The sequence below is a fragment of the Phaenicophaeus curvirostris genome, chromosome 1 (assembly GCF_032191515.1).
Source record: "Phaenicophaeus curvirostris isolate KB17595 chromosome 1, BPBGC_Pcur_1.0, whole genome shotgun sequence".
In the NCBI taxonomy this organism is placed as follows: Eukaryota; Metazoa; Chordata; class Aves; order Cuculiformes; family Cuculidae; genus Phaenicophaeus; species Phaenicophaeus curvirostris.
In genome coordinates this window covers 115,490,637-115,517,603 of record NC_091392.1, presented here as the reverse complement: position 1 = coordinate 115,517,603, position 26,967 = coordinate 115,490,637, and the positions used below count along the sequence as shown (strand labels likewise).

General features: G+C 41.1%; 2 protein-coding genes across 4 annotated transcripts in view; both read right to left on the bottom strand.

Annotated features, from left to right (window-relative positions):
* Positions 1-26,967, bottom strand: part of SH3BGR (SH3 domain binding glutamate rich protein) — a 614,594-nt gene that overhangs the window by 487,189 nt on the left and 100,438 nt on the right. The gene's annotated exons all lie outside the window — the stretch shown is intronic.
* The window catches only part of IGSF5 (immunoglobulin superfamily member 5), a 32,780-nt gene continuing 27,747 nt past the window's right edge, over positions 21,935-26,967 (bottom strand). For 2 of the 3 annotated variants that reach the window (XM_069872154.1, XM_069872163.1), the window contains exon 7: positions 21,935-22,656. In XM_069872154.1, the coding sequence (XP_069728255.1) occupies positions 22,599-22,656 (58 nt within the window). In that variant the 3' untranslated portion in view covers positions 21,935-22,598. The remainder of the gene's footprint in view (positions 22,657-26,967) is intronic. The other variant, XM_069872146.1, reaches the window with a different exon arrangement.

Genomic DNA, 26,967 nt, shown 5'->3' with positions numbered 1-26,967 from the left:
GAGGCCGCGGCGCCCCCTGGCGGCCGGTCGGCACGCCCCGCGCCTGAGCTGGGAGCTCGCCGCCTCCGCCTCCTCCTTCCCCAGGCGCAAGGAGTCACGGAATCACAGAACCATAGTTTGGGTTGGAACGGACCTTGAAGATCATCCAGTTCCAGCCCCTCTGCCATGGGCAGGGACACCTCCCACCAGCCCAGGCTGCCCAAGGCCCCATCCAGCCTGGCCTTGAACACCTCCAGGGATGGGGCAGACACAGCTTCCTTGGGCAACCTGTGCCGGTGCCTCAGCACCCTCACAGTCAAGAAATTCTTCCTAATGGCTAGTCTAAATCGGCCCCTCTCCAGTTTATACCCATTCCCCCTTGTCCTATCACCACAAGCTTTTATGAATAGTCCCTCTCCAGCTTTCCTGTAGCCCCTTCAGGCACTGGAAGATCTCCTCAGAGCCTTCTCTTCTCCAGGCTGAACAACCCCAACTCTCTCAGCCTGTCCTCATGGGGAAGGTGCTCCAGCCCTCTGACCATCTTTGTAGCCCTCCTCTGGACCCACTCCAACAGTTCCATATCCTTCTTACTTTGAAGATTCCAGAACTGGACACAGTACTCCAGATGAGGTCTCACAAGAGAGGAATAGAGGGGCAGAATCACCTCCCTTGACCTGCTGGCCACAGATACAGTTATCCTTCTGGGCCAATGTGAGTTCACACTGCCGGCTCATGCCGAGTTTCTCATCGACCAACACCCTCAAGTCCTTCTCTGCAGGGCAGCTCTCAATCACGTCATCTCCCATCGTGTATTGAAATCAGGGGTTGCCCCAACCCACGTGTAGGACCTTGCACTTATCCTTGTTAAACCTCATGAGGTTCTCACAGGCCCACTTCTCCAGCCTGTCCAGGGCCCTTTGGATGACACCCTGTCTTTTTGGTGTGGCCATGCTCCCCTTTGCTCCCCGCAGCATCCCCGGCAGGGAAAGCAAACCATCTCCATCCACTTCAGCTTGGGAGCTGGGGATGGACCCAGCTCCCTCCAGTCCCAGGTGGGAGCAGACCTCAAATGGTATGCGCAAAGACACATACTTTAATTTGGCAGCCTGAAGATGTAAATGAATGCATGTGGTTGTATTAAATAGTCAAAGTTACACAGCACTCACTACCACCTGGCTTTGTTGCTTGTCCCTGTGGAGCTTCACAAGCCGTAATGTGAGTCTCACTGCCACTTCTGTTGAAATATATCGCAGCTAGATAGGAAAGACTCCTTTTGATAATTTTTCTGAACAAATAATTAAAACAAAACTTTGGGAAATGTGCTGTCGTACGACGGCATCCATCTTTCAATGGAGCACACTTACTATATTTGGCAATACACATTCAGAAACTCTAACTCATGTATCAGTGTAGAAATATAGATTCAATTTGTTCTGGGAATGCGTTTAACTGCCTGAATTTTTTCTCAAATCAATAAAAAAGTTAACACATTATTTTGGAGAGCTCAAGAAGCTTGCCAAACCTTTCCACTTCCAGAACCTTCCTTGCAGCAGCCTCTTCTCTTCATTAAAATCTGTGTTCAGGGATGGTCTTAATAGAGACAGTGAAATAAATTTTGTGAGACCTTTCTGGAAAATATGTTTTCCCTTTGAGTTGCAGAGGCATAGAAACTGAAGCTTCACCATCAGTACCACCCACAAGTAGATGCTCAGTGATGGAAAAGCACATGGAGCCATCCTGCTGCAGTCAGCACTGCCACAGCTTTCAGTTTGCTCCCACCTGAATGTCTGCATGGCCCCTGCCTGGCCTTGCACTCCTCCCAGCACTCCTGCCAACACTCCTGCCATGCAGGAGTGGGCTGGGCTTCTCCTCCTGAGAGTGAAAAAGCCTCCACATGCAGTGGAACAACGGATGTGTATCCTGGGAAGAATACAGGTGTGCTGCTCAGATATGTAAGAATGGGATCGCGAAAGATAAGGCACAGTTGGAGCTGAATTTAGCAAAGGATGCAAAGAATAATAAGAAGGGATTCCATGGGTACATTGGGGAGAAAAGGAAAATTAAGGAAAATTTACCTTTCTGGTAAATAAAATGAGAGAGCTCATGACAACCAACATCAACAAGGCCGAGGTACTCAACACATTTTTTGCCTTGATTTTCAATGGTAATCTCTCTTCCACATCTGTCAAGTCCCTGAACTTCAAGGCTGGAACAAGAGGAATTAAGACCTTCCAATTGAAAGGGAAGATCCAAAACCACCTGAGGAATCTGAATGTACATTAGTCCATGAGACCTAACAAGATGCATCACAGGGTCCTGAGGGAATTACTGAGCCACTCTCCATCATGTTTAGAAGTCATGGCAATCAAAGTCCTCAGTGGCTGGAAAAGGGGAAACATCACACCCATTTTTTAAAAGGGCATAAAGGAGGGCCCTGAGAGCTATCAACCAGTCAGCCTCATCTCTGTACCCAGTAAGATCATGGAGCAGATCCTCCTGGAAGACACGTCAAACCATATGGTGGAAGACAAGGAGATGATTAGAGACAGCCCACATAATTTCACTAAGGGCAAATCATGCCTGATTAATTTAGTGGCCTTCTGCAATAGGGTGGCTGCATCAGTGGACAGGGGAAGTGCCACAGATGTCATCTATATGGACTTCTGTAAGGCCTTTGGCATGGTCCCCACAACATTCTTGCTGCTAAATTGGAGAAGCATAGCTTTGATGGATGGATGGTTAGATGGATAAGGAATTAGCTGGATGGCTGCATATAAAGAGTTACAGTTGGTGGCTTACTGTCCAGGTGGAAACTAGTAATGAGTGATGTTACCCAGGATTCTGTACAGGGACCAATGCTCTTCAATGTCTTTATTAATGACATAGCAGGATTGAGGACAAGTTTGCAGATGACACCAAGGGGAGTGGAGCAGTTAATTTGCTTGAGGAAAGGGATGCCATCCAGAGGGACCTTGACAGGCTTGAAGAGTAAACCCATATGAGCCTCATGAAGTCCAACAAGGCAAGTGTGAGGTCCTGCACCTGTGTCAGGGCAACATCGGTATTGATACAGGTTGGGGTATAAAGGGATTCAAAGAAGCCCTGCAAAGGACTTGGGGGTGCAGGTGGATGAAAAGCTGGACATGAGCTGACAATGTGCACTCACATCCCAGAAAGCCAACCATATCCTCGGCTGCAGCAAAGGAAGAATGGCCAGCAGGGCGAGGGAGGTGATTCTGCCCCTCTGCTCTACTCACAGGAGACTCCACCTGGAGTATTGTGTCCAGCTCTGGAGCACAAGAAAGACATGGACCTGTTGAAGCAGGTCCCAAGGAGGGCAACAAAAATGATCAGAGGGCTGGAACATCTCTCCTATGAAGAAAGGCTGAGAGAGCTGGGGTTGTTCAGCCTTGAAAAGAGAAGGCTCTGGGGAGACCTTATTGTGACTTTTCAATACTTAAGGATGGCTTATAAGAAATATGTAGGGAGAGTTTTTACCAGGGCCTGCTCAGGGCTGTGAATGTGGGTATGAGAAGGGTGAGATTGTGGAGGGGAGGTGCAGGCTGAGTAGGGGTTGATAGCAAGAGGGTGGAAGATGCATGGTTTGCCTCCTGGTTCCTTCAGGGTGCTAGGAAATTGGAGGAAGCTCAGGAGATAAGTTGTAAACAGGCATTGGAGACTTCAGACAGAGAAGAAGTTGAATTGTCTCTGAATAAGGATGAGTGCTGCCTTTTCTTCCACTTGGGCTCCTGATTTGGCACAACCTGACCTGCTTACCTTTGTGAATTCATTCATACCCATTTACTTGGACTGATAAACATGTTATTCTATCGACTTAGTAACTTGCTGCCCTGACTTCTGGGCAGGAATAAAATGCTAAATCATGAGCGATCTTTGTTCTGCAGAAACTTGCTTGCTCCTGACAAGGTAAGAGCCAGTGCGGTTAGTTCTCAGTTGCTAATGTGATTACTAGTATAAGCTGGTTACTGGTCCATTCATGGTCTTGATTTTCAGTGAGAATATCTGGGATTCCAGGCTTGCAGGGAAGTAGACAGGTGGGCAGCATTATGTGAACGCATGCAGCATTGATCCAGAAGCAGGAGGAGGACTTTCTTTTGCCCTGTGGTATATTTGCAGTTTGTGGCATTATTTAACTAGTATGTGATTTCCTTCAAGCTGAGCCGGTGCTGTGTTTGCAAATATGCACCGTTACTTTAAAAAACAGTGCACAGCACAAGGTGGTTGGAGGAGAATCACCTCACCAAATGCATGGATGTATGATTCTTGATTATAGGTTAAGTATGAATCCTGCCATTCACAACTTGGGATTGCAATGCTGCAGGCGCTTTTCTTTTCATGAACTGGAAACCTGAATGGAGCTTCCACATTTTTTTTCCCCCTAAGGCTTCTCCAGGTTACTAGTGACAACAGAAGAGGGGAAAAACCCAATTTGAAATATCATCTTTGGCTTCAGTATCTGGCATTTTTTACAATTTATATTATTTGTCACAGCTTTTGTTGTGAGTGGACTAAGTGGGCAATAAGCATGGTAAGAGTTTATTACGTGAGCAGCAATTTGTTCTGCGGCTTCAGAAGTGTCAGCAGAGTGACCCAAATTATATACAGTGAAGTTCAGCCCCTGAAGAAGATTTTGTACGACGTGGCAAAATTTTCCAATGAAAAGTAATTATGGGCACTTTGCATTAGTAGTCATCCTCTGGCAGGAGTTTATTAAAGGGTTATCCCTGACCAAAAGGCTCACAGTCACATGGTACATGATACAGACTCCTGAGAGAGAAAACTTTTCCATTCCCGTTGACACTGGTAGGAATCCTATTGGTCTTGCTTTTTACCATCAAAATAGAAGTGTCAAATTGAAGCAGAAAATCTCATGGTGATAATTCAGACTGTTCTTCACTGTACACAGAGAAGCACGTTAGCAAAGAAGGATCTTTGCACTAGGTTCAGCAGGAGAACATACAACATTTTTATTTTGTGACTTGTTTTGAAGAGCTCACAGCTTCCAAGAGAGGTGCACAAGACAGCACACTGAGCTGCACCTGGGGAAGCACAGAGGTCCAACAACACTCAGCCATGCCCTCACTGCAGCACCCACCCACAGCAGGACATCCCTGCAGTTCCAGTTCAGTACCTGCATACAGGATTGATGTGAGCTAGCTTTTTGAGAAATGAGCTGCGCAGATTAGCTGGTGGGAGAAGTGGAGGAGGGTGGAAACCCTCCCCTTCTTGGAGCCCTGTGTTAAATTTGAGTTCATAGCCAGGTGCCACCCTTTTCAAATACAGCACTAGGCATGGTTTCTTCTAGAAAAAATGACACTGTTGCTATGGCAGTGCACTCTATTTAATAACTCTCTGCTCTGAGGACAACTTGCATGTATAGCAGCATGTAGTCACAGTATAAGATGCATAAGCTGCCCTCAGACAGATTGCTGAGAGAGCAATCTGTTGGACTCGATGATCCTGGGGGTCTTTTCCAACCTGGTGATTCCGTGTTTCTATGGGACATCCCTCTCCCCAGTGAGGGTCCTTGACCTGCAGACATGCTTCTGCCCTCTGTGCCTCTCCTGAACAAATCTTGTTCCCTGCCCCTAGGCTGACATATCATTTACTGGAGAATACTTCCACGGCCAACCAAAGCAATCTAGATGTAAACTGGGGACTGAAATGCAATTTGCCTCTCCTACTTCTTAGTGCGAGCCTACTGAACTTAATCTCTTGGATATACTCACAGCCATACAGACACACAGATACATCCTATCTTTGGGTACAACCTCAGATCTGACTTTCTAATCTATGAGCCGGCATAGTTTGACATATCTTGAGTTCTGGAAATACATCAGCAACTTGAATTTTTCAGAAGGAACTTAAAATAAAGGTAACCCTACTATTTGTTTTATTTATATTCTGTCATTTACACTGTCTGATGGCACGAGGGTTTAGTTCTGAGGTATCCCTTTGCTGGCAGCCTTTCTAACCTCTGGCAATCCTTTAACTTAAAGGTGCCCCAAAGCTCAGCTTTTATGTTACTTAAGTGCACAGCTAAGTAGCGACACTTCTAAAAAGAGAAAATGTTCTAAGCTAATCTATTTTCAAGAGCTGTTATTTTCTGAAAATTGAATATTAAAATACCATCTTCTTATTAATCATGTCTGCACTCAGTATGCGTTCAATCTTGTCTGCTGGCATATGACTGCAATTTTACTGCCTTTTACTCCCACTTACCTGAAAGATTCAGCAGAGAGGAGAGCATCTGAGCTGGATCTTGAAGCAGAAAAGACTTGCATGTTTCCACAGAGTTTCACCTGTGAAAGGGGACTGAAGATGGCTATTCTCTGCAAGACTGAGCAATTCATAACTAGAGAACCATGCGTGGCACATATGTTACAAAAGGCCTAAGTGTACACTCAGTCTTTGTAATTGGCAATGACACACAACTGCACAGTCTTGCTTCACTTTAAATTCCACCATTGAAGGCATTTATTAAGTGAAGTTTTATTAGAAGAATTCTGATTAGCTGCAGAATTGCTCCACAAAATACAGTAACACAGAGTACAAGGGAAGATTATGGCTTAGCTGTTATATTTTTCAGTCAAAATTTGATTCAAATCAAATCAAACCCACCAAAAATGAAAATATGACTGTGCCCTGAAAGGTGTTCCAAATTCCATCAGAGCAGAGTCACTCTGGTAGAATGTATTTGAATTTTGACTGTGATTGCAAAACCTGACATTTCACAGCACTTGAGATTGGTACATTGAAATTAAACCTATGCCTCTTTCTGGTTTTATGCTCTATGAATTTTTAAAGAGAGGGAACAATTTCACAAAACCTTCTGAAAGCAAGAAGTTCCTGTTGCAGCTGAAATCAGAGATGGTGATTTCATTTCAGAAAGATGTATACCTTTGAATACTGGAGAACAGAAAGGGGCCTGGAATGTGAACTTAATGATAGAAAACATGCCATAATTATAGGCTTCATTTTGCTCCTTGATAGTAATAGATTTAACAAGCATAGTCCTAGACACTGTGTGATGTGCGACTGGTCATTCATACATATCAGCTAATTTGCCCTAGTAAAAAAAAAAAAATTTAGAAAAAAGACAGTTTCCACAGGCTTAGCTCTCATTAGTATGTCTCTTTACCTTTTAATTAAGAAGCTAATGGCTATGGGTAGTTAAGCAACAAAATACCTTTGAAGATCTGGTCCTTAGAGACTTTGTTACTGTCTGACCTTTGTTCCCATGCAAGAGAAATAAGTCAATGGTTCCAACAAAATCTTATTGCTGTCAGTGTCACAAAAATATCACGTATAATTTGGAAAAATTGAGTATTTTCTCTGGAGAGTTGCATGACATGACTTACAGTACAGTGTGAGTCATCTTCTATCTTAAAAAAAAAACAACCCACCCAAATATAAGTATCAATTCTTCAGTCTGGCCAAAGTATTTTGATGGATGTAATTCACAGATGTGTCCCTAACTTTGGTGTAAACAAAGCCATTCTCAGAGTTCAACTCCAATTACCTGAACCTTTCAAATCCTGAAGAGTGTTGTAGGTTTTTACTCATTGCAGAAGCCAGTGAATGTGTAAATGAATAGCATGCAGATGTTACTTGGCACTTACCAATAGCAGTTAACTTTTTAATTAAAAGGTAAAAAAGACATAATAATTATCTGTTAACAATTTTCAATCTCAGTACAGACAAAGGAATTAATGTGTTTAAAAAGATCTACAATTATAACTTTCAGTATATAGAGATAAGTAAGACTCTTACTTTACTTCAGTAACTTTGGGGAAATTAAGGCAAATTCTCCATGCTCAGCATCTCTTTCTGTGCCCTTTGGATTAAACAAAGAAAAGGAAGAAACAAATCCTTTCCTCAAAAAATTCTCAGTGGCATCTTACAGAAATAAAGAATTGCTTTCCAGTACAAATTCAGAACATTAGGTGCTATGTATATGTATATGTATATGTATATGTATATGTACGTGTGCGTGTGCGTGTGCGTGTGCGTGTATAGTCATGCATGTATGCATCCTGCATATGTCAGGGTGAAATAAGACTTCTAAAAGAGTCTCATTGACTCTTGACTATTTCAGGGGGCTCAGGGGTCAGCAAGGCTTTCCACCTTCGTGTACTCCCCAAACTCTTATTCAGCTCAGAGAGTGGACCTAGAAGACTCCCAGCTTCAAAAAGGCTGCAGTGCATTGCAACGGTAACACCATTGCCAGTATTAACCTCTGCATGAAGCTCTTGGGTCATAGGCTTCTCTCCTACTCCATTTGCAGAAAGCTGGTCTGACCAAAAATGAAGAAAAGTGCTACAATACCCCTTTCCACTGTGCTGCTGTGACAGCTGGAGCTGGTGGTTTGGCTTTATTTTCTCTTGGTCTCTATAACAGTGTAAAGCTGAAGTATGGAAGGGTTTCTGTCCTTTTTTTTTGCTTTTCATCTTTAGACAGAGCAGAGGCTCCAAAACAGCCTCTGATCTTTTTGATCTCCAAAATTCTGCCAGATATTCTGCAGAAAAAAAGAACAAGTCAAGATATTCAAGCCTTTTTTCCCATTTTCCCTAGAAACATTTTTAGTACTCTGTTGATAGTAATTACACATAACATATTCCAGTAAAAGGAAGTTAAAGTTGATAAGTCAAGTGATCCGTAATTGGCAGCTGCCAAAATGAGGTTACCAAAGTGAACATACTTCATCTCTGCTCTTCCCTCATCCAAATATGTGTTGGGGTTCCTCACTTTATCAGAAGGCAGGAGCCTGCCTCTGCTGTGGAGGGTGGATCAGCTTAGGGCATGGATCAAGACTGAACAGTTAATTGGAGAGAGAAAGCCTTATCAATGCTAGGACTCACACAGAGGAAGGTCAAGAAAAAGAAGGAGGAGTTGTCGCTATTGCTAAACATCTTTTTAAAATATATTTGTCGATCAATATGTGAATTTTTGGGTTCTCAACCTCAGTTTCTGGGGCCTTTTGACCCTGATATATCTGTTTTTCATATGGAGCTGGTTAGCATCAACATTATATGTAACGTTAACTGGAGGTAGAAAGCATGATATGGAATTGATACTTCAAGAGGTGCCTTCTAGGCCTATTTCCTGCATTTAGTTTATTCACAAAATGTGACCTGTTACATTTATCAAGGTAAAGATATTTACTTAATGTTCAGCTAGTCAAAGAAAACATAAGATCAGCACTTTTTAATTTCTGAGCCATGAAGCACATTAGACTGAGAGTCATTGTGCTGTCTTCTAGAAAGAGCCATTTAGTAATAGATATGCTTATAGACCCAAAACCAGACACTTCAACACAGCCTGTTCTGTGCCACTGAATTAAATCTCTCCTTTTTGTGATGATTAATTTGCTGAGAGGAGTATGAGGTATGGAAAGGAGAGGAGAGATAAAGTATGTAAGAAAAAAACAGCTATGTGTGTTCAGCATCTAAACACCTAAGTTAATAAATGGGTATGGCTAATTTGAGTGAACTGTTTTTAATGAGATTATTTGAATTATTTGCATTTTTTCTGCTAAGAAATTATAAAATGGAGATTGGAGTAAAATCAACTCCCAGCTGATTGATTGGACTAGATGGCTTCTTACTAAAAGGATCTCACTTTTAAAACAGAATAAATGCTTAGTTCTGTTTTCTTCATCTTTCTTTTTCATCTATGTTACCAATAATAACACCTTGTTTAGGCATTTCCTATGGGTTAATGGTAATATTTCAGTTTAATGGCTGATGACTTTCCCGAGAGCCCTGTTCACCTTCTATCCTTGGTAAAAAGTGCTCTGTCTCTGACCCAGTATCTTTACTTGAGGTGTTATTAAGTAAAAGTTTGTGTAAAGGTCAACATAACTCTAAAATAGATTCACGAACACAAAAGAGACATGTTTCTCTGCCCTGACTCACTGCAGTGCCTTTTTACTCAGCACAGAGATTTCCCGGGTGGAAAAAGCACCACCAAAAGGTGAGCTCTGAGGGGCTGGGCTTTTGGGGATCTCTCTGCAGACCATGAAAGAAAATGTTTTCCTTGAGGGAATTTCAGGACATCGCTCACTGACCACCCTGACCTGTGTCCTGGCATAGCATCTTTCTCTTTCTCTTTCTCTTTCTCTTTCTCTTTCTCTTTCTCTTTCTCTTTCTCTTTCTCTTTCTCTTTCTCTTTCTCTTTCTCTTTCTCTTTCTCTTTCTCTTTCTCTTTCTCTTTCTCTTTCTCTTTCTCTTTCTCTTTCTCTTTCTCTTTCTCTTTCTCTTTCTCTCTTTCTCCCTTTTCACCCCACCTTTAATTTTCTAGTTAGATGAGGGAAAGGAAGGCACCCTAAGCTATTTTTTAGCCATTGTGGATATATATACCTAATGGCTGGTGCAGAAACCGTCCCCCTAAAAGATGACAGCCTTAACTAGATGGCAATGGGGAAGGATGAGAACAAGGCCAAGCTGTGGGATCCCCTAATTCCAGTCTCACAGTCTTTGTGTCTGGCACTGTGCAGCTTTTACAAATTTTTCTCCTTATCCTTCCTCTTTAAAATGCAAGCTAGGTCACATGTAGCTTGTTTAACACTTGCTCCTGCACAGAAATTAAAAATAACTGCACCGTGTTACTTTGGACTGGAAAAAAAGCACAGCTAGATTTAATGCATTCTTGTATAGTTGTTTTGTCCCTGTGCTGCTCTAGGGCAATGAAGCATGGAGGGGTTTGGCATTTACTCTAGTATACTATGGCTTGACTAAAACAAAAGTACAGTAGTCCCTTAAATGATCAGAAAGAGAATAATTTTGAGACAATTAAAAGCAGTTCAGGCACTACAGTGCACTTGGCAGCATGATGAAGTACTGGCTATGGCCCTAATGGACTAGCTCTGATCTCAGCTGCAAAATTCAGTAGTACTCTTGCATTTACATTTTTTCAGGTATTTTGTTTTTATGAATAATAAGTAGGTTCATTTATATAAATTACTCAAAGGAGTTTGTGAAGGTCAGTGGAATCTAATCCCAGGTTCTCTTAAATATTTAGTTTGTATTTAAAGTTTCAGAACCTGAGACTTTAATGATCTTACACAACTGCAAATGAATGAGTTCACCTGATATAGAGGAAGGGAAGGGTATTAAATAACATAACTCTCATCCAGGAAAGGCCAAAACTTGCTGGCTTCTTTTACAGAGGACATAGTTATTTTGGTGAGCATTTATCTAACCTTGTTTTATGTTTCAAACAGATTCATAGAATCAAAGAATAATTTAGGTCAAAAGTAATCTCTGTAGGTCAGTAGAGTCCCTGGCTTAGAACAGGGCCAGCAACAATGAGATCCTTACGTTGCCCCAGGAACAGCTATGAAATACAGCCCGCATGAGGATACCTAGTGTGTTCATCTGATACAAATTTATGAACACCATGTGCAAGGTATTCTGACCTAAAGCCTGAAGACGTTTTGTATGTGTGTGTATTACCTTTGTAAATAATGCATTGTTATGTTGCGAGGAGGCATGGAATTAAATATGTAAATATGTTTTTGTCAAATTTCAGATAAGTAAATAGAGCTTCCAGGTATATAATAAGCTCACTGCTGTTCCTACCTTTACCACATTTGCTGTTTTTTTAGGGAATATCTCAGCAGTCCTAGTGCATTCCATCAGGATTCTCACCACCAACTGACCACAAGTTGTTCCCTAACTGGAGAAGAAGCTTGTGAAGTTACTCAGTTAAGGAATTATATCAGAATATGGCTGTGCTGTTGTCTCCCTGCACGTGCCTCTTAGTGATGCACCTCCAGAGGCCACAGCGCTTCCTTGGGCTTCAAACTATAATCAAGTTTTCTGGGAGGGAGATAACCTTTGAATTAAGGGCTTGAGACCAAGCGGTGCCTAATGTTAGACCTCTGGTACTGGAGGAAAGCCCTGCCAGTCCTGCAATAGTAACTCAGGATCTTTAATGCATTCTGAAGCTTTATTTCCTAATGGGATTTTCTGTTGTTGCTTGCTCTTGAGAGCTCATTTTGATGAGGCACTGATAAGAGCAAGGTCTAAGTAGTAGATGAAAGCATGTTTTATACATATCCTCAAGCTCTTGGGTGATACCCACTAACACCTCATTAAGCAGGATGGTTAATTACACTCTCAGTTCCGCATCTGTAAACAGTTTGCTACTTATCTGCTTAGAATACATTTAAATTCAGTATTAATAATATCATTGCTGACCTATGCACCATATATCAACAATATATGGTGTTCAGTGGGAAAAGGCAATTATTAGTAGTATAAAACTAGAAAACAAGCAATCAGAACAGGCCAGTTTCTTGTCTCAGTCAGTCTCTCCAGAAGATCTTCAATGTAGTATCTTTAAACACAATGGTTTCCAGTGAATGAAGGTTGGTTTACAACAGCAGAGAAGACATGAGAATTGGTTTCTTTGTTTCCTGGTGCTGAAATGTGCCTTTCTGTCCCTGTCCCTGTTCTCATTCTTCCCTCATTTCTGCAAAAGACAAGGAATTATTTTGGTCTGTGACCAAGAGCCTTGCCAGAATATGTTTCTTTCTGCTTTCAACTAATATAATGCAACAAGATGTGCAAGCATGTAAACATCCCAAACCAAGTCCATTTCCATATTAGATGTTTATTCTTCTTGTTCCATTATACGCATTTTTAATTTAAAGGAGGACATTACTGATGCCTAGAAAACGAAGGAACCACATGTCTTTTGTAGTTTTTGTGTTTTAAATTATCTTGGCCACAAAGTACATTAAAAAACATACCTGACTATTGAGAATTGCCATGATCTGCACGCTGTAATGACAATTCTAACCCAGGGGAAGGAATCATTAATTGGGTAATGATGTTGAACGCGTGATAACAGATTTATTACTTATATTGTTGATTATGCCAATTGACCTTTCATTTAGATCTTTAAGCCTTCATAAAATCGTCTTGCTCCTTGACAGGAAAAAAATCAACAACCCTGTACTACCCATTATATTCATTTGACAACTGTGTTCATGAAGCAGAAAACACAGCAAAAGGAGCAAACTGAGTTCAATGAACTCTCACCTATGAGATCTCCAGAATATCATCAAATCAGGCAGCATGATTTGAATACTCTGCACTGTGCACCTGCAGTAGGAAATCCAGCATAGTTGCAGCCTAGCACTTATATGCAAATAGTTGCTATTATAGGCCATTTAGTTGATGTTTTGAATTAACTTGGTCAATGACCCACGAGTGTGTCTGAAGGCAGTTCTTCCCTGGGAGATAAACACACAGAAAATGAGAGATTGCGTGCACCATCACTCACTGAGAACTTTTATCATCAAGCAGCTACAAAGGGCACAAAGGACACAGGTGTCTGTCTGCTAAGCAAATCCTACCCAGCAGCAAAATTAACAAATACAAGCAAAGGAGTGACTACAATGATGTAACATTGGTAACTATAGCTCGTGGCTCTTCTTACAGTTTGCATTTCAGAGCAGCAGTGATGACTTCATAATCATCTGACATTAGCTGTTTCTACCTCTGCCCTATCAAAAGGGATTAGCAGTTGAAATTAAGGAAACCAGGGCTTTGTAACTTATTAGCCATGAAGCTGCTGAGTGTAGCAATTTAGCAAGAGAAGAAAGAAAACCTCCCTGGTTTGGTGGATGATCTTCCCAATACGCATTATAAACTCTTCATTAATTATTTCTGATTGGGTTCATTGCAATAATTAAATCGCATCTGCAATGCAGGGCAAAATTTGTCAGCAGTCTGGCCACTGACGGTAATGGGATATAGATTTCCTTCCTTATTATTTCTGCATTGCCATGTGACTGCTCACAGAGCTTCACAGGCAGCTGAAGAGTCAAGGCACCTGCTCTGAGGCATTTGAATTCCTGATTAAACAAGTAAAGCTATAAGAGGTGACAAAAAAATGAGCGGAGATTGGGGGGTAAAGAAGCATCTGCAGAGAAGGAGGAGAAGAAATCTTTTCTGGAGGGAAATAAAATATTATTTGGAGAGTGCAGCTTAGGTATGCATAGTTCAGATGTGACTGTTGCAGCTGCTCAGCAGGAAACCATTTGCACCAAAATGGTTTTTGCACACAAAGGAAATTTTCTTTAGGCATCTGCTTCGGGGCAGTATCACAGTGTGAGAGGCATGAGTGGCTCCAGCCTTCCTGTACCGATCCACACAAGTTAATAAAGACAAATGGCTTGTCTCCCTCTTCCCTGTATAACCGCTTGGTAGACTTGTGCTCCCTTGTTACGTGACAAAATGAGCAGCTGCCCAGCTTCTCTATTTGGGTAAAGGATACTCCCACCTGTGTTCTGGAAGTGATGTAAGGCAGCAGCAGTGCTGTGGTCATTGCAGAAAGAGCTCCTATAGCAGCACCACCCTTGGCGATGCTGTGCCTCACTGGCTTGTGGTGGGACTGCACTTAAATTTGGAAGTGTCTGTGTTCCTAAATGTGTGGATGGAGGCTTCTTGCTGTAATGTGCAACCAGTGGGAAGCTATAGGAGACATCCTAGCCAATTAGTTTTTGGCTTCCGTAAAAACATCTTTCAAATTTGCCCTCAAAATAGTGTTTCTTACAGCCTGAAGAATCCCTACAGCTTGTCTGAAACCGAGAACTTCTACACAGCTCAGAAAGGCCCCAGCAGCACACAGTGTGGGGCTGCTCTGCCAGGCAGGGATGCTGTGAGCTGCCAGGGAGTGTGGGACAGGGGAGGGCTGCATTCTCAAAGCAAGGGCCACAGCCCTTTGGGACACAGGGAAAAAGAGTAAAGCAGCTCCAGTGACCATCACCAGGTCAAGCAAAAGCCCAAATGTCTGGCCAGGTCCATGGTGGGAGGGTCAAGGTCCAGTCAGCAAGTGAAGCCTGGGCAGTGCCATAAAGGTGCAAGGGCTGGGCAGCAAGCACACCTGTGGGATGGGTAACTGAGCTTCCAAGCCAAGAAGTACAGGGTGCATGAGCAGAGGTCTCAGATGAGGCTTCTCGATGATTTTTCTCACAGCTCAGCTCTTTTCACAGAAGTGTGATGGCAAGTTACGCAGCATCACCATATTAGAATGGACCTCAAACACAGGCAGCTAAGCCCTTAGATGTGTGAGGTGGAAGAGCCTGCAGAGCAAGATTACAGAGAGAAGTGGCTACAGAAGCTGTTGGCATACTCAGGGCCCTGACATCCTTCTTACGAATGCTATCAAAATTGCATATGAAAGCTAAGTTATTTCATTAGATCTCCCAAGACTTCAGCCACTGGGTATCAGCTCAAAGCAGTGGAAACACATGTGTTACCACAGCCTCTTCCTCCTTTACCTTGTACTTTCCAGCCTTTGCACCTCCTAACGTTCCACTGGTTTTAGCACGTGAATCTTGTAAACATATTTAATAGACAAATGCTTGTGTGTTGGAAAAATATTGTACAGTTTGTAAGGCGTGTGCTTATTTGTAACTCTAGATTGTCCTACCCAGTAAGAAAGGTATTTTAATTCTAAAATAGGCTTACCTCACTGAAATTAGCAAAGATTTCAGATGAACAAAGGGAAAAGAGTCTTTACTTGTGATTTAATACAAAATTATAACATTTCCTCATATTTGGTTGCACAGTAAAATGTAATTCTTCTCAGGAACTTAAGGCAAAAGATAATCACTAATTAGGTCTTATATTGTTGACATTTCAGTAGATTATACACAGGAGATGTTTATTTTCCAGTGTTCTTCACCAAAATACTGTGACACTATTCCTCAGGAGCACAGTGCCATAGTAAAAACTCACCTCTTGCTTTTAAGATTTGCACAATTCAGCTGTAGTCCCAGTACACCAGAATCTATGATGTAACCATCATATATAATTGGGGGGGGGTAATCTTATTTTAACCTGTTTTGCAGTGACAGCTGTTCTTCAAAGTATGTTGCTCCATTCCACTCAGAGCTTCACACTGCCCTGCCACAGGGTGTGAGGACTCCTGATGATCAGCAGTCCCATCCTTGCCATTCCTTTTGTTTGCTCCTTGCTCTGGCAATGGATAAAAAGGGTACAGGGAAGTAACTATTCGTCTGCCAGCTCAGATGCCTCTCCAATAAATATTATTGGTTGACAATGCATCTCTCAGAGGGTCTGTTTTGCATCTCTCAGAAGGTCTGTTTTGTCCTCTTTAGTTGTTCATTCCACAGATGGAGACTCCAAAGCAGTGACAGAGATTAAAAAGTCTTTGTGAGCTCAGGCTGAGGTACTGCCTCCTCATAGGCAGCATTGAAGGGCTTGGCTGATAAGCATGGCTTTAGAGGGTCAGGGAGCAGACTTGCAAAGTTCCAAATTGCAGATATCCTCTAAAACGGCTGCTAAATTTCCTTGTATTTTAACACAACAGTCTCTGTTTTGCATGGATTGAGTGTGTTTAAGTGCTCTGTAGTGAAGAGTAACACAAAACAGGATCCACAAGGCTAATTTTCAAGTTGGGATTCCTGCCACAACACTCTTTCAGCATGGACTGGCAATTGTCATGCAGATTACTAGTTTCTGCATAGCTTCTGTCACATGTAAGAAGTGCTGAGACAAACCTAAAGGGCACAGTGTTCATTTTAATGAATTGTGTGAGTTTGTACTAAGACCAAATAATTGTGCTTCATCAAGGGGGACTCATTGCCTGTCCTCTGGAAGGACAGTAGGGTAACATCTAAATGAAATTCTGTGTCTCTGAAGAGTGGTATGAAACAGTCCCAGCATCTGGCAGCACATAGCACCTTGTGAATCCTTACTGCACTAGGGAAGAAAAACACAGTCTGCAACCATCTCTGAAAGACTGTCAGTCATGGAGCAAGAGGTCTGATCCACACATCTCCCTTCGTCCTCTGACAGTATGTGTGAAACGGACAGTAGCAACACGGTTGGTTACAGCAGAGAGACCCAGCATGCAAGATCTCATGTCCAAACAAGTGGAGTTGAGACCACAGCATCAGCATCTGACTAGAAAGTCATCAGAACTAAAGGTTCAACAGCACAGATGAGCCAATTCAAGGTTAGAGCAGCCCCTGGGCTTTTTGTGATGGGAAACTAATGAGTTGGAGGCAAAGCTGAGATGGATCTGGTTGGCTTGTCTAATAAAAACATCTCAGTATTGTTTTCCTGGGATTTTGGCATTCTTTCCCCAAAACAAAACCAAACAGAACGTTTTGCTGGAACACGATTTTAAAAAAAACAAAGCCCTTAGTGTAAGCCTCATTTGAGAGGGTGATCATACCATAGCAGAAAATAAACAATATAAATATCATCTGTGTGACGTTAGCTCTGCTATGAGAGCTAATGCCGAATGACACTGGAAGCTCCCAGACATTAAATCTCTGAGCTGAAAAGGAATAGCCTATTGTAATATTCGTCTGAGCTAGCAAATATCCATATTTATTTAAATAACTATCTGTAATAATCTTGCATAAATAAGCTGTGATTTCTATGATAATGTAAGGGAGTTGTTATGTTACCAACCTGCATCTCCCAAAGAACAGAGAGCAGAGAGAGGAATGGGCATGAGAATAATGAATTTTCTAGGGCAGAAGAGTTGGAACTTTTTTCAGACCCATGTATTGTGGCAATGCAGAGTGCTCCTATCAAATCCCATCTTCACAACAACATGGCTAACCTTCCCACTGTCTGAGGAGGTTTGGTGCAGATGTGTTCATGTGGACCTGACTTGGCTTCTCATTCTGTTACGGCTTTACCCCAGCCAGCAACTAAGCACCATGCAGCCGCTCACTCACTGCCCGCTGCTCCCAGTGGTATGGGGAGGACAATCAAAAAAAAAATGGGAAACTCCTCACTTGAGATAAAGTCAGTTTAATAGAACAGCAAAGGAAGAGAAAAAATAATCATAATAATACAAGTGATGCACAGTGCAATTGCTCACCAGCTTCTGACCAATGCCCAGCTCATCACTGAGCAGTGATAGCCCTTTGACCAACTCCCCCCAGTTTATATACTGAACATGGCATCATATTGTATGGAATATCCTCTTTGGACACTTTGGATCAGCTGCCCTGGCTATACTCCCGCCCAGTTTTTTGTGCGTCTCCTCACTGGCAGAGCGTGAGAAATCGAAAGTGCTTGGCTTAGTATAAGCACTACTTAGCAACAACTAAAACATAAGCGTGTAATCAACATTATTCTCATACTAAATCCTAACACGGCACTATGCCAGACACCGGGAAGAAAATTAACATTATCCCAGCTTAAGCCAGAACACTTTCTTTCTTCAGTTTCTCTCTACATCAGTTCAGGATGGTTAGTTGAGATTTGCATAGTGTAATCCTGAAGTTTCAATAGTTGGGATGATGGAAATACACAGCCACCAATGCAGGTGCATAGGCTGGAGAAAGTTTGCAGGTAGAGGTAGTAGGTTTTATTGGATCAGCTGCTGTTGCTGGAAATACAAGACAAACTTTCAAGGTACGCAAGCCCTTATTCAGGACTGAAATAGAAGCAGCAATTTGCAGAGCTAAATACAAGCTGAGAACAAATGCACAGATGTTAATTGGGAATGTATCAATAAGGCCTTTGTTTAAAGAAAAGCTATTTGGTAGCTGTGGAGAAGAAAGCTGCTTGTCACCTAGGGTGAAGAAGAGACAGGTAGTTTATAGCCTGGGGAACAAGAGTGGATCGTAGGAGGAGAGTCTAATCATAAAAGTCACATCTACTGAGAGCGTGCTCCTCCATATCAAGTGGCGTTATGAACTTTAGTTCTCAACTTTATCTTTAGAAGGGGTTTTTGGAGGGTGTTCTGAAAAAGAATATTAAGATGCCAAAGGTCTTTTGGGAGAAATGTTCCCCTGATGGCCTCTAGAGTATTTTTATTATGGCTTGACTGCATGAGACCATTTCGATGCATACTGATTGCTTTATTTTAATTACAGTGTACTGTGATGCCACTGGACTAATTTTATTAATCTCTAGGATTGTGTATGTGGGATTTAGAGATATTCAGGGAAGGAGAGTAGGGGGTGGGCCCCATTTTAGATGAGTAAGATCTACAAATATTTGAATGGAAGGGAAATGGTAATGAATTATCTCCAACACTTTTAGGGGACCATTCTCTGCTTTTACAGGAGCTTCTGCTGGGGAAGCTTGTAGGAAGCTGTGCCCTTCCTGCCTCATGCAGGATCCTTTTGAGGAAAGAGACAGTGAGGCCAGTAACCAAAGTCTTCCCATCTCTGTCGCTGGGAGGCCCAAATAATTGAGAATGGTATATTTTAGGTTAGCAGCACCATATATTATATATTCTACAAAATAAATATTGTAAATGGAGATTCTATTCAATCAAACCTGTAAGAAACCAAATGTTTAGTCAATATTGTGAGTACCCTTCAGTAAGAGTTCATCTGTTGATTCTGCTCAGCCCACACAAACCTGAGGTGCTTTTTCATTGTGAAAAGAAACCTCCACGTGAAACCAGTGCTATTTTTAAGTGGCTTTGTCTCAAAGCTTAATTTTTTCTGTGAAATATAAAATTGATGAGACAACTTTAGGAAACCTTATTGTAGAATGAAATACTTTTTATCTCCAGTGCATTTTTTTCAGGCATAAACGTGTATGGAATTCAAATCAGAACATTTTGTAAGGAAATGTGAAAGGGTTTTATACTATCAAGCTGTGCACAGTCTGTAAGTAGTAAAAAACTAGATACTTCTAGATTACTAAAATGTCCCTCAAGTCATAATTATAAATCAATATGTATGTGTACAAAAGATTGGTGTCTCCATAAAGTGCCTGAAATCCAATATTTTTAGTCTACCGTGTCTTCTGAAAGTGCCTGCATATTTTATAATATATTCCCTGTGTGCTAAAAAATGTGTCTGTATTTTATGTATTGTTGTTTGTGGAGCTCTATTTGCAAACATAAGTAACAGCTAGTACTGGAGATGATATACAGGCTGCATAACATGCCTGAAGAAAACAAATCTGAAAGCATACAAAGGCCTCCAACTATAAATTTCAGGGACACCGTAAGAATTTTTACCCTCATGCTAATGCTGTTAGAAGAGCATATCACGGTTGTGTGGGATGCATTCTTGTAGCTGGCAAGAAAGAAAGTAGCACCAGACTCTGGTTAATGTGCACATTTCCTTGGTTGTGGTGCCTATTTGTGTGACAATCCTGTGTTTGTTTGAATCAGTGGGATGTGCAGTCAGTGGGGTGTAATTCCTATTGCTGCTGTGTGCTGTCCACTGGCAATCATCTTCCAGTAAGTGGTCCCTGAGGTAAGTAAATGTGGCTTGCTGGAGCACTTTCCAGCTCCCAAGTAAGATGTACAGCTGGAGGGTGACCTGGCTGCAGGCCCCTGATGTCTCACCACTACAGCTTGGAGCTACCAGCAGAAAAGGAGGCTTCCACAAGGCTCCCAGATTTGAGGTCTCACATCAGATCATTCATTCAACAGCAGTGTCAGGAGGTGCTCTTGTCCAACCACAGCCTGAAAACCAATTTCAGAAGCACAACTAGTGTCCTCTGAAGAGCCTCAAGAACCAGGTTGCACAGCATGGAAATCTCAATGGGGACTCCCCAGCAGGGAAGGCACCCCGTGGCTAACACAGGAGTCAGTCTTTGGATCAAGGAACGTGTTGTCTTGCCCGTGGCCTCAACACAACAACATTTTTAATTAATGTGGAAGGATATGGATTAACTGAAGAAAGGGTTTTCTTCAGTTCTAAGTTAGCTGCTTCAATATTATACCAAATAATATTGAACCTAAACTTGAAATAAAGGGCTTTGAGATAAACCACACTATAGTTTGATTCCTTTTCAAAACACACTCTAATGAACCAACATTTCCTGCTGGGAAACTACTGCCTCCATGTAGTTTTCAGTTTTGTACTGAGGAGTTAATTTTCTGACAACCAGAAGGCTTGTTAACCATGCACAACGTACAAAAAGCCAAAGGTCCATGATTTTTCTCCCTGAGTCACGGGCTGGCGTTACACTGAGCCTCTCTCTCTCATGCAACGAATATCCCTCTAATAAAGTGGATATTTGTTTGCGTTTAAGTTGCATTAAGCTACAGTAGTAACTAGGAAATGTCAGCAATAGCAATATTGGTATCACAATAAGGTGGGTGTTTCTCTCAGTGCATGGTTATTTCAAGGTAAAAAACAGATATTCCACGATGTAAGTTGCTTATATTTTCTCTGTATAACACTATAGCTGTTTACATTCCATGCTGTTGGTACAATTGCATTCAGTGAGAATGCATTTCAAAGCTCCTCCTTAACCAAACAAGACAGAAAGAATGTAGATGGCTGAAATTTGAAACAGTTTTGTATACAATTGCACGTGGCAGACCGTGAATTGGTCTCAGGACTTGTTCTGACAGACTGACTGAAAATGCGACTAGCAGTGCAAAATCTGTCACATTTAATTAGATACCAAATGCTAAACATGCAAACCAACTTCTTTTTCCTGATATCAGGTTTCACATTTCTTATTTTTGTTGCACAGATTACCACTGAAAGCGATTCTATGTAGCAGCTCTTTCAGCACTCAATGGGCACCTGCATTGGTTCATACAAAAGATTAACATGCAAAGCACTGAATAATTCAGAATGCTTTGAGTGGATAGAAAAATAAGTACGCTGAAAATACCTTGTTTTTCTGGAAGAAGTTTGCCTTTTTGCAAAAAGAAGTTATAAGCCTAAACTTTCTGTTATGAAATACAGACTTTCAGACAAGACATTCCAGCCAGAAATCATGATTTTTAGATGGGGAAGGCACATATGGGATCCATGTGCCAGATCTGCTCTAGCTGAGGTGCATTTCCCATGGTTGTTATCAACTCTATGCCAACAGCCACCATTTGCTCTGACCTAAGACATTTGGCTGCCAAACTCGACAGAGTAGAACAGAGACATTGAGCATCAAGCAACACCTATTAGGAGTTTCAAATCCATATTTTTCAGCTTAAGATTTTTGCATTTCAAACAAAACAGGAATTGTTTGGCACATAGGTGATTATTTTTTATTTAACACTGGAACATCAGATTTAAGACAAGTACCTTTCACAAGAGACTGTATTGAGATGAAACAAATTCATTGCTGATCCAAAAATAGTTTTGTTAGCCCTCATGAAAACTTCCCTCAATTTTATTACAGAACAGATTGAAAAAGAATATTGTTGAACTATAAGCTGGAGATGATCAGATCTACATAAAGTACATAAAAAAGGCAATAGATATTGTATCAACCAGTATCATTATTAACCAATTCTTCTGAACTAATAAATCTCTTGCAGTTCCAGTCCTTGATTTTGCTGTAGACAACCCAATGTTTCTGTCTGATACAAGTTTTGCTGATTTCCTTGGGACCCAGAGCATGGATTCTTTTTCTTGCAGAGTCCCATCAAATTCATTGTCACTGAAGTTAAGACTGTCATTTATGTCCATTATTTTGCTAAGGTATTATATGCTACATTATAAAGATTGTGATTTTATTTCATTACATGAGGAAAAAGAATAAAAATAACTTATAGCTTAAACTGACAGTACTGGTGTTAACCTTTCTGTGTTGCAGGAAGCCATCCAAATGTGTAAAACATGACTGGTAGAGAAATTTCCTGGAGAGGTACATCTTAAACAAGTGTCACGTTCCTAATTTTCTTTGGGCTGATCGGATAATCAGTAGGTCTCTGATGTTGCACCTATGGGAAATTAAAAGCAGTTACAGAACTAAAAGAAACTGTAGAAAAGCAGTCCTTCAAGGGTCTTCAGGACCTGCCAAATCCTCACACCAAAACATTATACAAAAATGAAATTGATCACCCACAACCCACTGAAAAACTAAATACAAAGGAAAGTATGAACAACAGAACAAAATAGAAGTTTCACATACAACACACTGAGGGCAGTTCTGGGAATCTGTTAACTGGTCTTATGCTACCTGAGAAATTCTTGTAGATTCTGCAGTGTTTAGTCTTAAGCAAAACATGATGTTGGGCCTTTCTCCTCTGGTTGTCTTAAAGAAACTGCCCGTTAAGCTGTAAGAAAAACTCGATATCTGACATTGCTTTCCAAATACATTAGAAATTGCAACAATAAGCATGCCAGTATTTAACATATCTGAAAGATCGCTCTCAGCATCTCAGTGTTTATCCAACGCAGACTTTTTTAAAGTTCCTGTGACTAGTGTGATTCCACTTCCACCAACAGCAGCCTGTTTTCAAACCAGCCTCAGTGGAATCACTGCAAGGCAGCTCAGCAGTTTTGAAAACTCTATCCTCATTTGAAATCAGTGCAGTGGATTTCCAGTCCTAATTACTTACATGCTTTTACAAAATATCATTGCAGAGAAAATGACAAAGAAAAATTAATTTTCAAATCCATTAAAGAAACACACGCTTTGCATATTCAAATGTGATCTCACATAGAAAATTTAAAAGTAGCACTAAGGAAAGAAAATTTCTTCCCAAGTCGTGTATCTCCACATAGATTCCTAAATGAAACACTACAGCTGAATGGTTTGCTCAAGCCAGGCCCAGCGCTGGTTTTATCTTCCTCCAAGTAGACGCTAACTGCTGGCCACTGTTCCTTGCAACTTCCCCACCTTGTCTCAAGCCCTTGGAAATTAATAGAAATTTTATTGTTCTTCCCAGTGGAAATTTTATCAAGCCCAAGCTGGTTCCTAACTATCGACCAATATTTCTGTGGTTTGTTTGTAGAACATTAATCATGTACAGTCTGTATTGCCTTGATATTCTTCCAGTACTGAACATCTTAAATAATGCTTTTGGTACATATATATTAATGAATAAGACACAGAGGAAACTGTCAGATAACAAATGTGGACAGCTTGTCTCTGGTATTTAATTAGTCTCAGCACCTCAAGACAAACCATGGGATAAATATAACTATCCTAGAAACATTTCATCAGACAGCTGCCTTCTGTTTTAAACACAACTCTCTTCCTTCCCCCTCCTCACCCTGTTATGTTGCTAGAACATACTGCTGTTTTCTAAATTTACCCTTCTTTACTGTTTATTTCTGCAGAGAGGAGAGGTGCTCTGGGAAGTAACAGGATTGACTGTCTCTTCCTAAGAGACATTTTCCAAAACCTTCTTGCTGCACTTAATTTCTTGCAGTCCAGCCCTAAGACCTTACTGGTACTCAACAGATATATCAGATATTCATTGCCAGAGAACATCAGAGGTTTCTTCTGGTCTCAGTTATCACGGAGATTAATACACTATGAGATTTGGTCCATTTATGGCAGAAGAGTTATTTGGCATTTCCTGATTGTTCAATTACAGATCTGTTATGGCAGGCTTTCTCACTAGCACAAAGCTTTTGAGAAGGTCTCTGCTACTGCTCCCACCATAAATAACAAATGTGTAAGTAGAATGGAAAAAGAAAAATCTGAAAAAAAAAGCTGAAAGGCAAGCGTAACGTTTGTGGAAAGCACATATTCCCAGACACCGTGGACTGTCCTTTGTGCATAAAGTATACCAAACTAGCTGGCATATTGAGTAACTAGAAAGTTTCAGAGGGGATCTAAGAGAACCTCATTGAACGTTGTCTCTGAAACTTCCTGAAACAGATCATTATTGGAATGTCATGTTTAGCAGAATACTGGGGTGCGTGTATTTCCCAGAACTTCTTGCATAAGAATGCTGTACTGCGCTCAGATTTACTAAAGGAAGAAAGATATTAATCAGAAATTTCATCAAGTAATGTTGCCAAAAAGGCAGTGTTTATGGCCGCTAGTAGGAAATACTACACAAGATTTTGGGTTGCATGAGTAAGAGGGAACCAGAGGACTTAGACCAGCTGAATCTGGACTGCCCTATTATTCCCTGACAGCACTGGGGAAAATGTAATTCAAGTGTCTCTTTTGCTTTAAAAATCTCATCTGCATGAATGAGCCATCCAGCCCCTGCATTGTCATGCCGTTTCTCCTCACCACAAAAGGAGGAACTAACCAGCAATTTTGCTTCAGGGGTGGAGACTGTGCCCATGATGACCAGGTTCTCCTCTGCCCTGTCGCATCTTTCACAGATATTGGTTTTAGAGCAAAAGCCCAGGGTTACTTATATTTTATTCTCACTGTGCTGTGATATAAATTAATGAATAATTTCATGAATTTCAATGAACCCATGCTGTGTACTGGCCCATTTTCTGTGGAGAGTTCTCTGAAGTAGCATAGCCTCACTGAGGTTGCAGTTCACTGGATGTAACTTCACTGAAATGGAGGCTGTCTGCTGCTGGTTCAGTGACTTGCAACTCTTTTTTCTGATGCTATAGGAGATCTCAGATACAACACATTACAAAAACAAAATATAGATGAGCAAGACCACAACAACCATTTCATATTTAAAACTTGATACTCTACAACTATTAGAGCCTTTCCTCTGCTTGGTTTTGGTTTCAAAGTTGTTTCTTCTTCAGATTAATGCAGTATTCTACTAGTCCTGTCAGTCCTAGTCTGAGAAAAAAATGGCTTCATTATTCATTGCATCTTACACATTGAAGGGGAAAAACGTAGCTCTAGTGGTTCGCTGCACAGTCCAACATTACTGTAGTGAGTTTCTAAGGTGGTTCCCTCTAACAGTAAGGTTGCAATATCATCCGCATTTCTTTTACATAGTTTTAAATCTCTTTGTACTGTCTGCTTGGCATCTGCTTAACTGTGTGTATTGGATAGCCACACGTTTCAAAGCCCGCCTGTTGACTTATCATCTGCCCTGGATGCCTTTTTATAGAGATTACAGTAAAGGGACTGTTACACTGGGAAAAGCTTTGCATAGTTTATTGTTTTGGTTGGGGAAACAGATGTCCAAATCTTTCCAGCTCTTCAGTCAGACAAAATGAGAGCTAGCAATAGATGGATGAATCAGAAGATTAAATGAGTGTGTGTATCAGTTGATTTCAGGGTTGAATCCTTCAGTGATGTTTTGGATACAGATCTTTAGTCAATGAAAGAAGAACTTCTGCTATTACAAGCATGTTGTACTCATTTCTGCAACCCATATGACATCAGTCATATGAATGATGAACACACATCTGGCATTATGAAACAGGGCTCTGATCTTTAAATTGGTTTGACAGATGGCAGCTCCTCAGACATAGATGCTGTGGAAATGTGTGATAAACTGAAGGCTTTGCCTGCTATTAGCCAGCCAGGAAAACCAAGTCTAACTGTGTCAGAACAAGTCACTGAAATTAATGTGGTAGGAGTACTTCCAAATGTGTCTGCATGCATCACACATTTGGCTGTTAGAACAAAAAATCAGGGAGGTATAGCTTTCTGCTTCTGAAGGTTATTTCCCCTCCTGCCCTCAGTTTTTAATTCTCATTCCAAATTCCCTTCATTATCAGTAAAACACTCACCCAAAAGTTCTGGATATCCTCTAACTAATTTCTATACACCATTGCTTCAAATAGCAAATTGATTCTATCCTGTCAACTATTTGTACACTCAGCACATTTCCCTGTCCATCAATAGACTCACAGCTTGGAAATTTCTCCTCATTTCTTTGAGAAATAACTTGTCTTCCCCTTCTTCCACACACAATTCAAAAAATTATACTATAAACTGCACCTGTCTTTTCTATATCTGTGTCATCAGTATTTATTGTTTTCTTAATCAAGATATGCTGACCAATGAATATCATAACGTCACATACTCTACAGTACATTTTATCAGTAAGGGTAAAATTATTTGCTGTCATTGGCTTATACTTCTATTTTATCGGCCTTTTAATTTGATTTTGATAACTTAATTTTTCTTCTCAAATAATCATCAGCATCAGAGCAGTTATATACAGTGCAATAAATGGAGCTACAATTCATCATTCATTTCCTTCCCAGTACAAAACCATAACCACAACTAAATAATATTTCCAATTTATGGAGCGTCATTTGGAGTAGTTAGGAAGCAAAAATAGAACTTTCCCCATTAATGGAGCCATGACTCACTCTGGATTGGAGAGTGCAGCTGTGGTGGCAAGGGCAAGCCT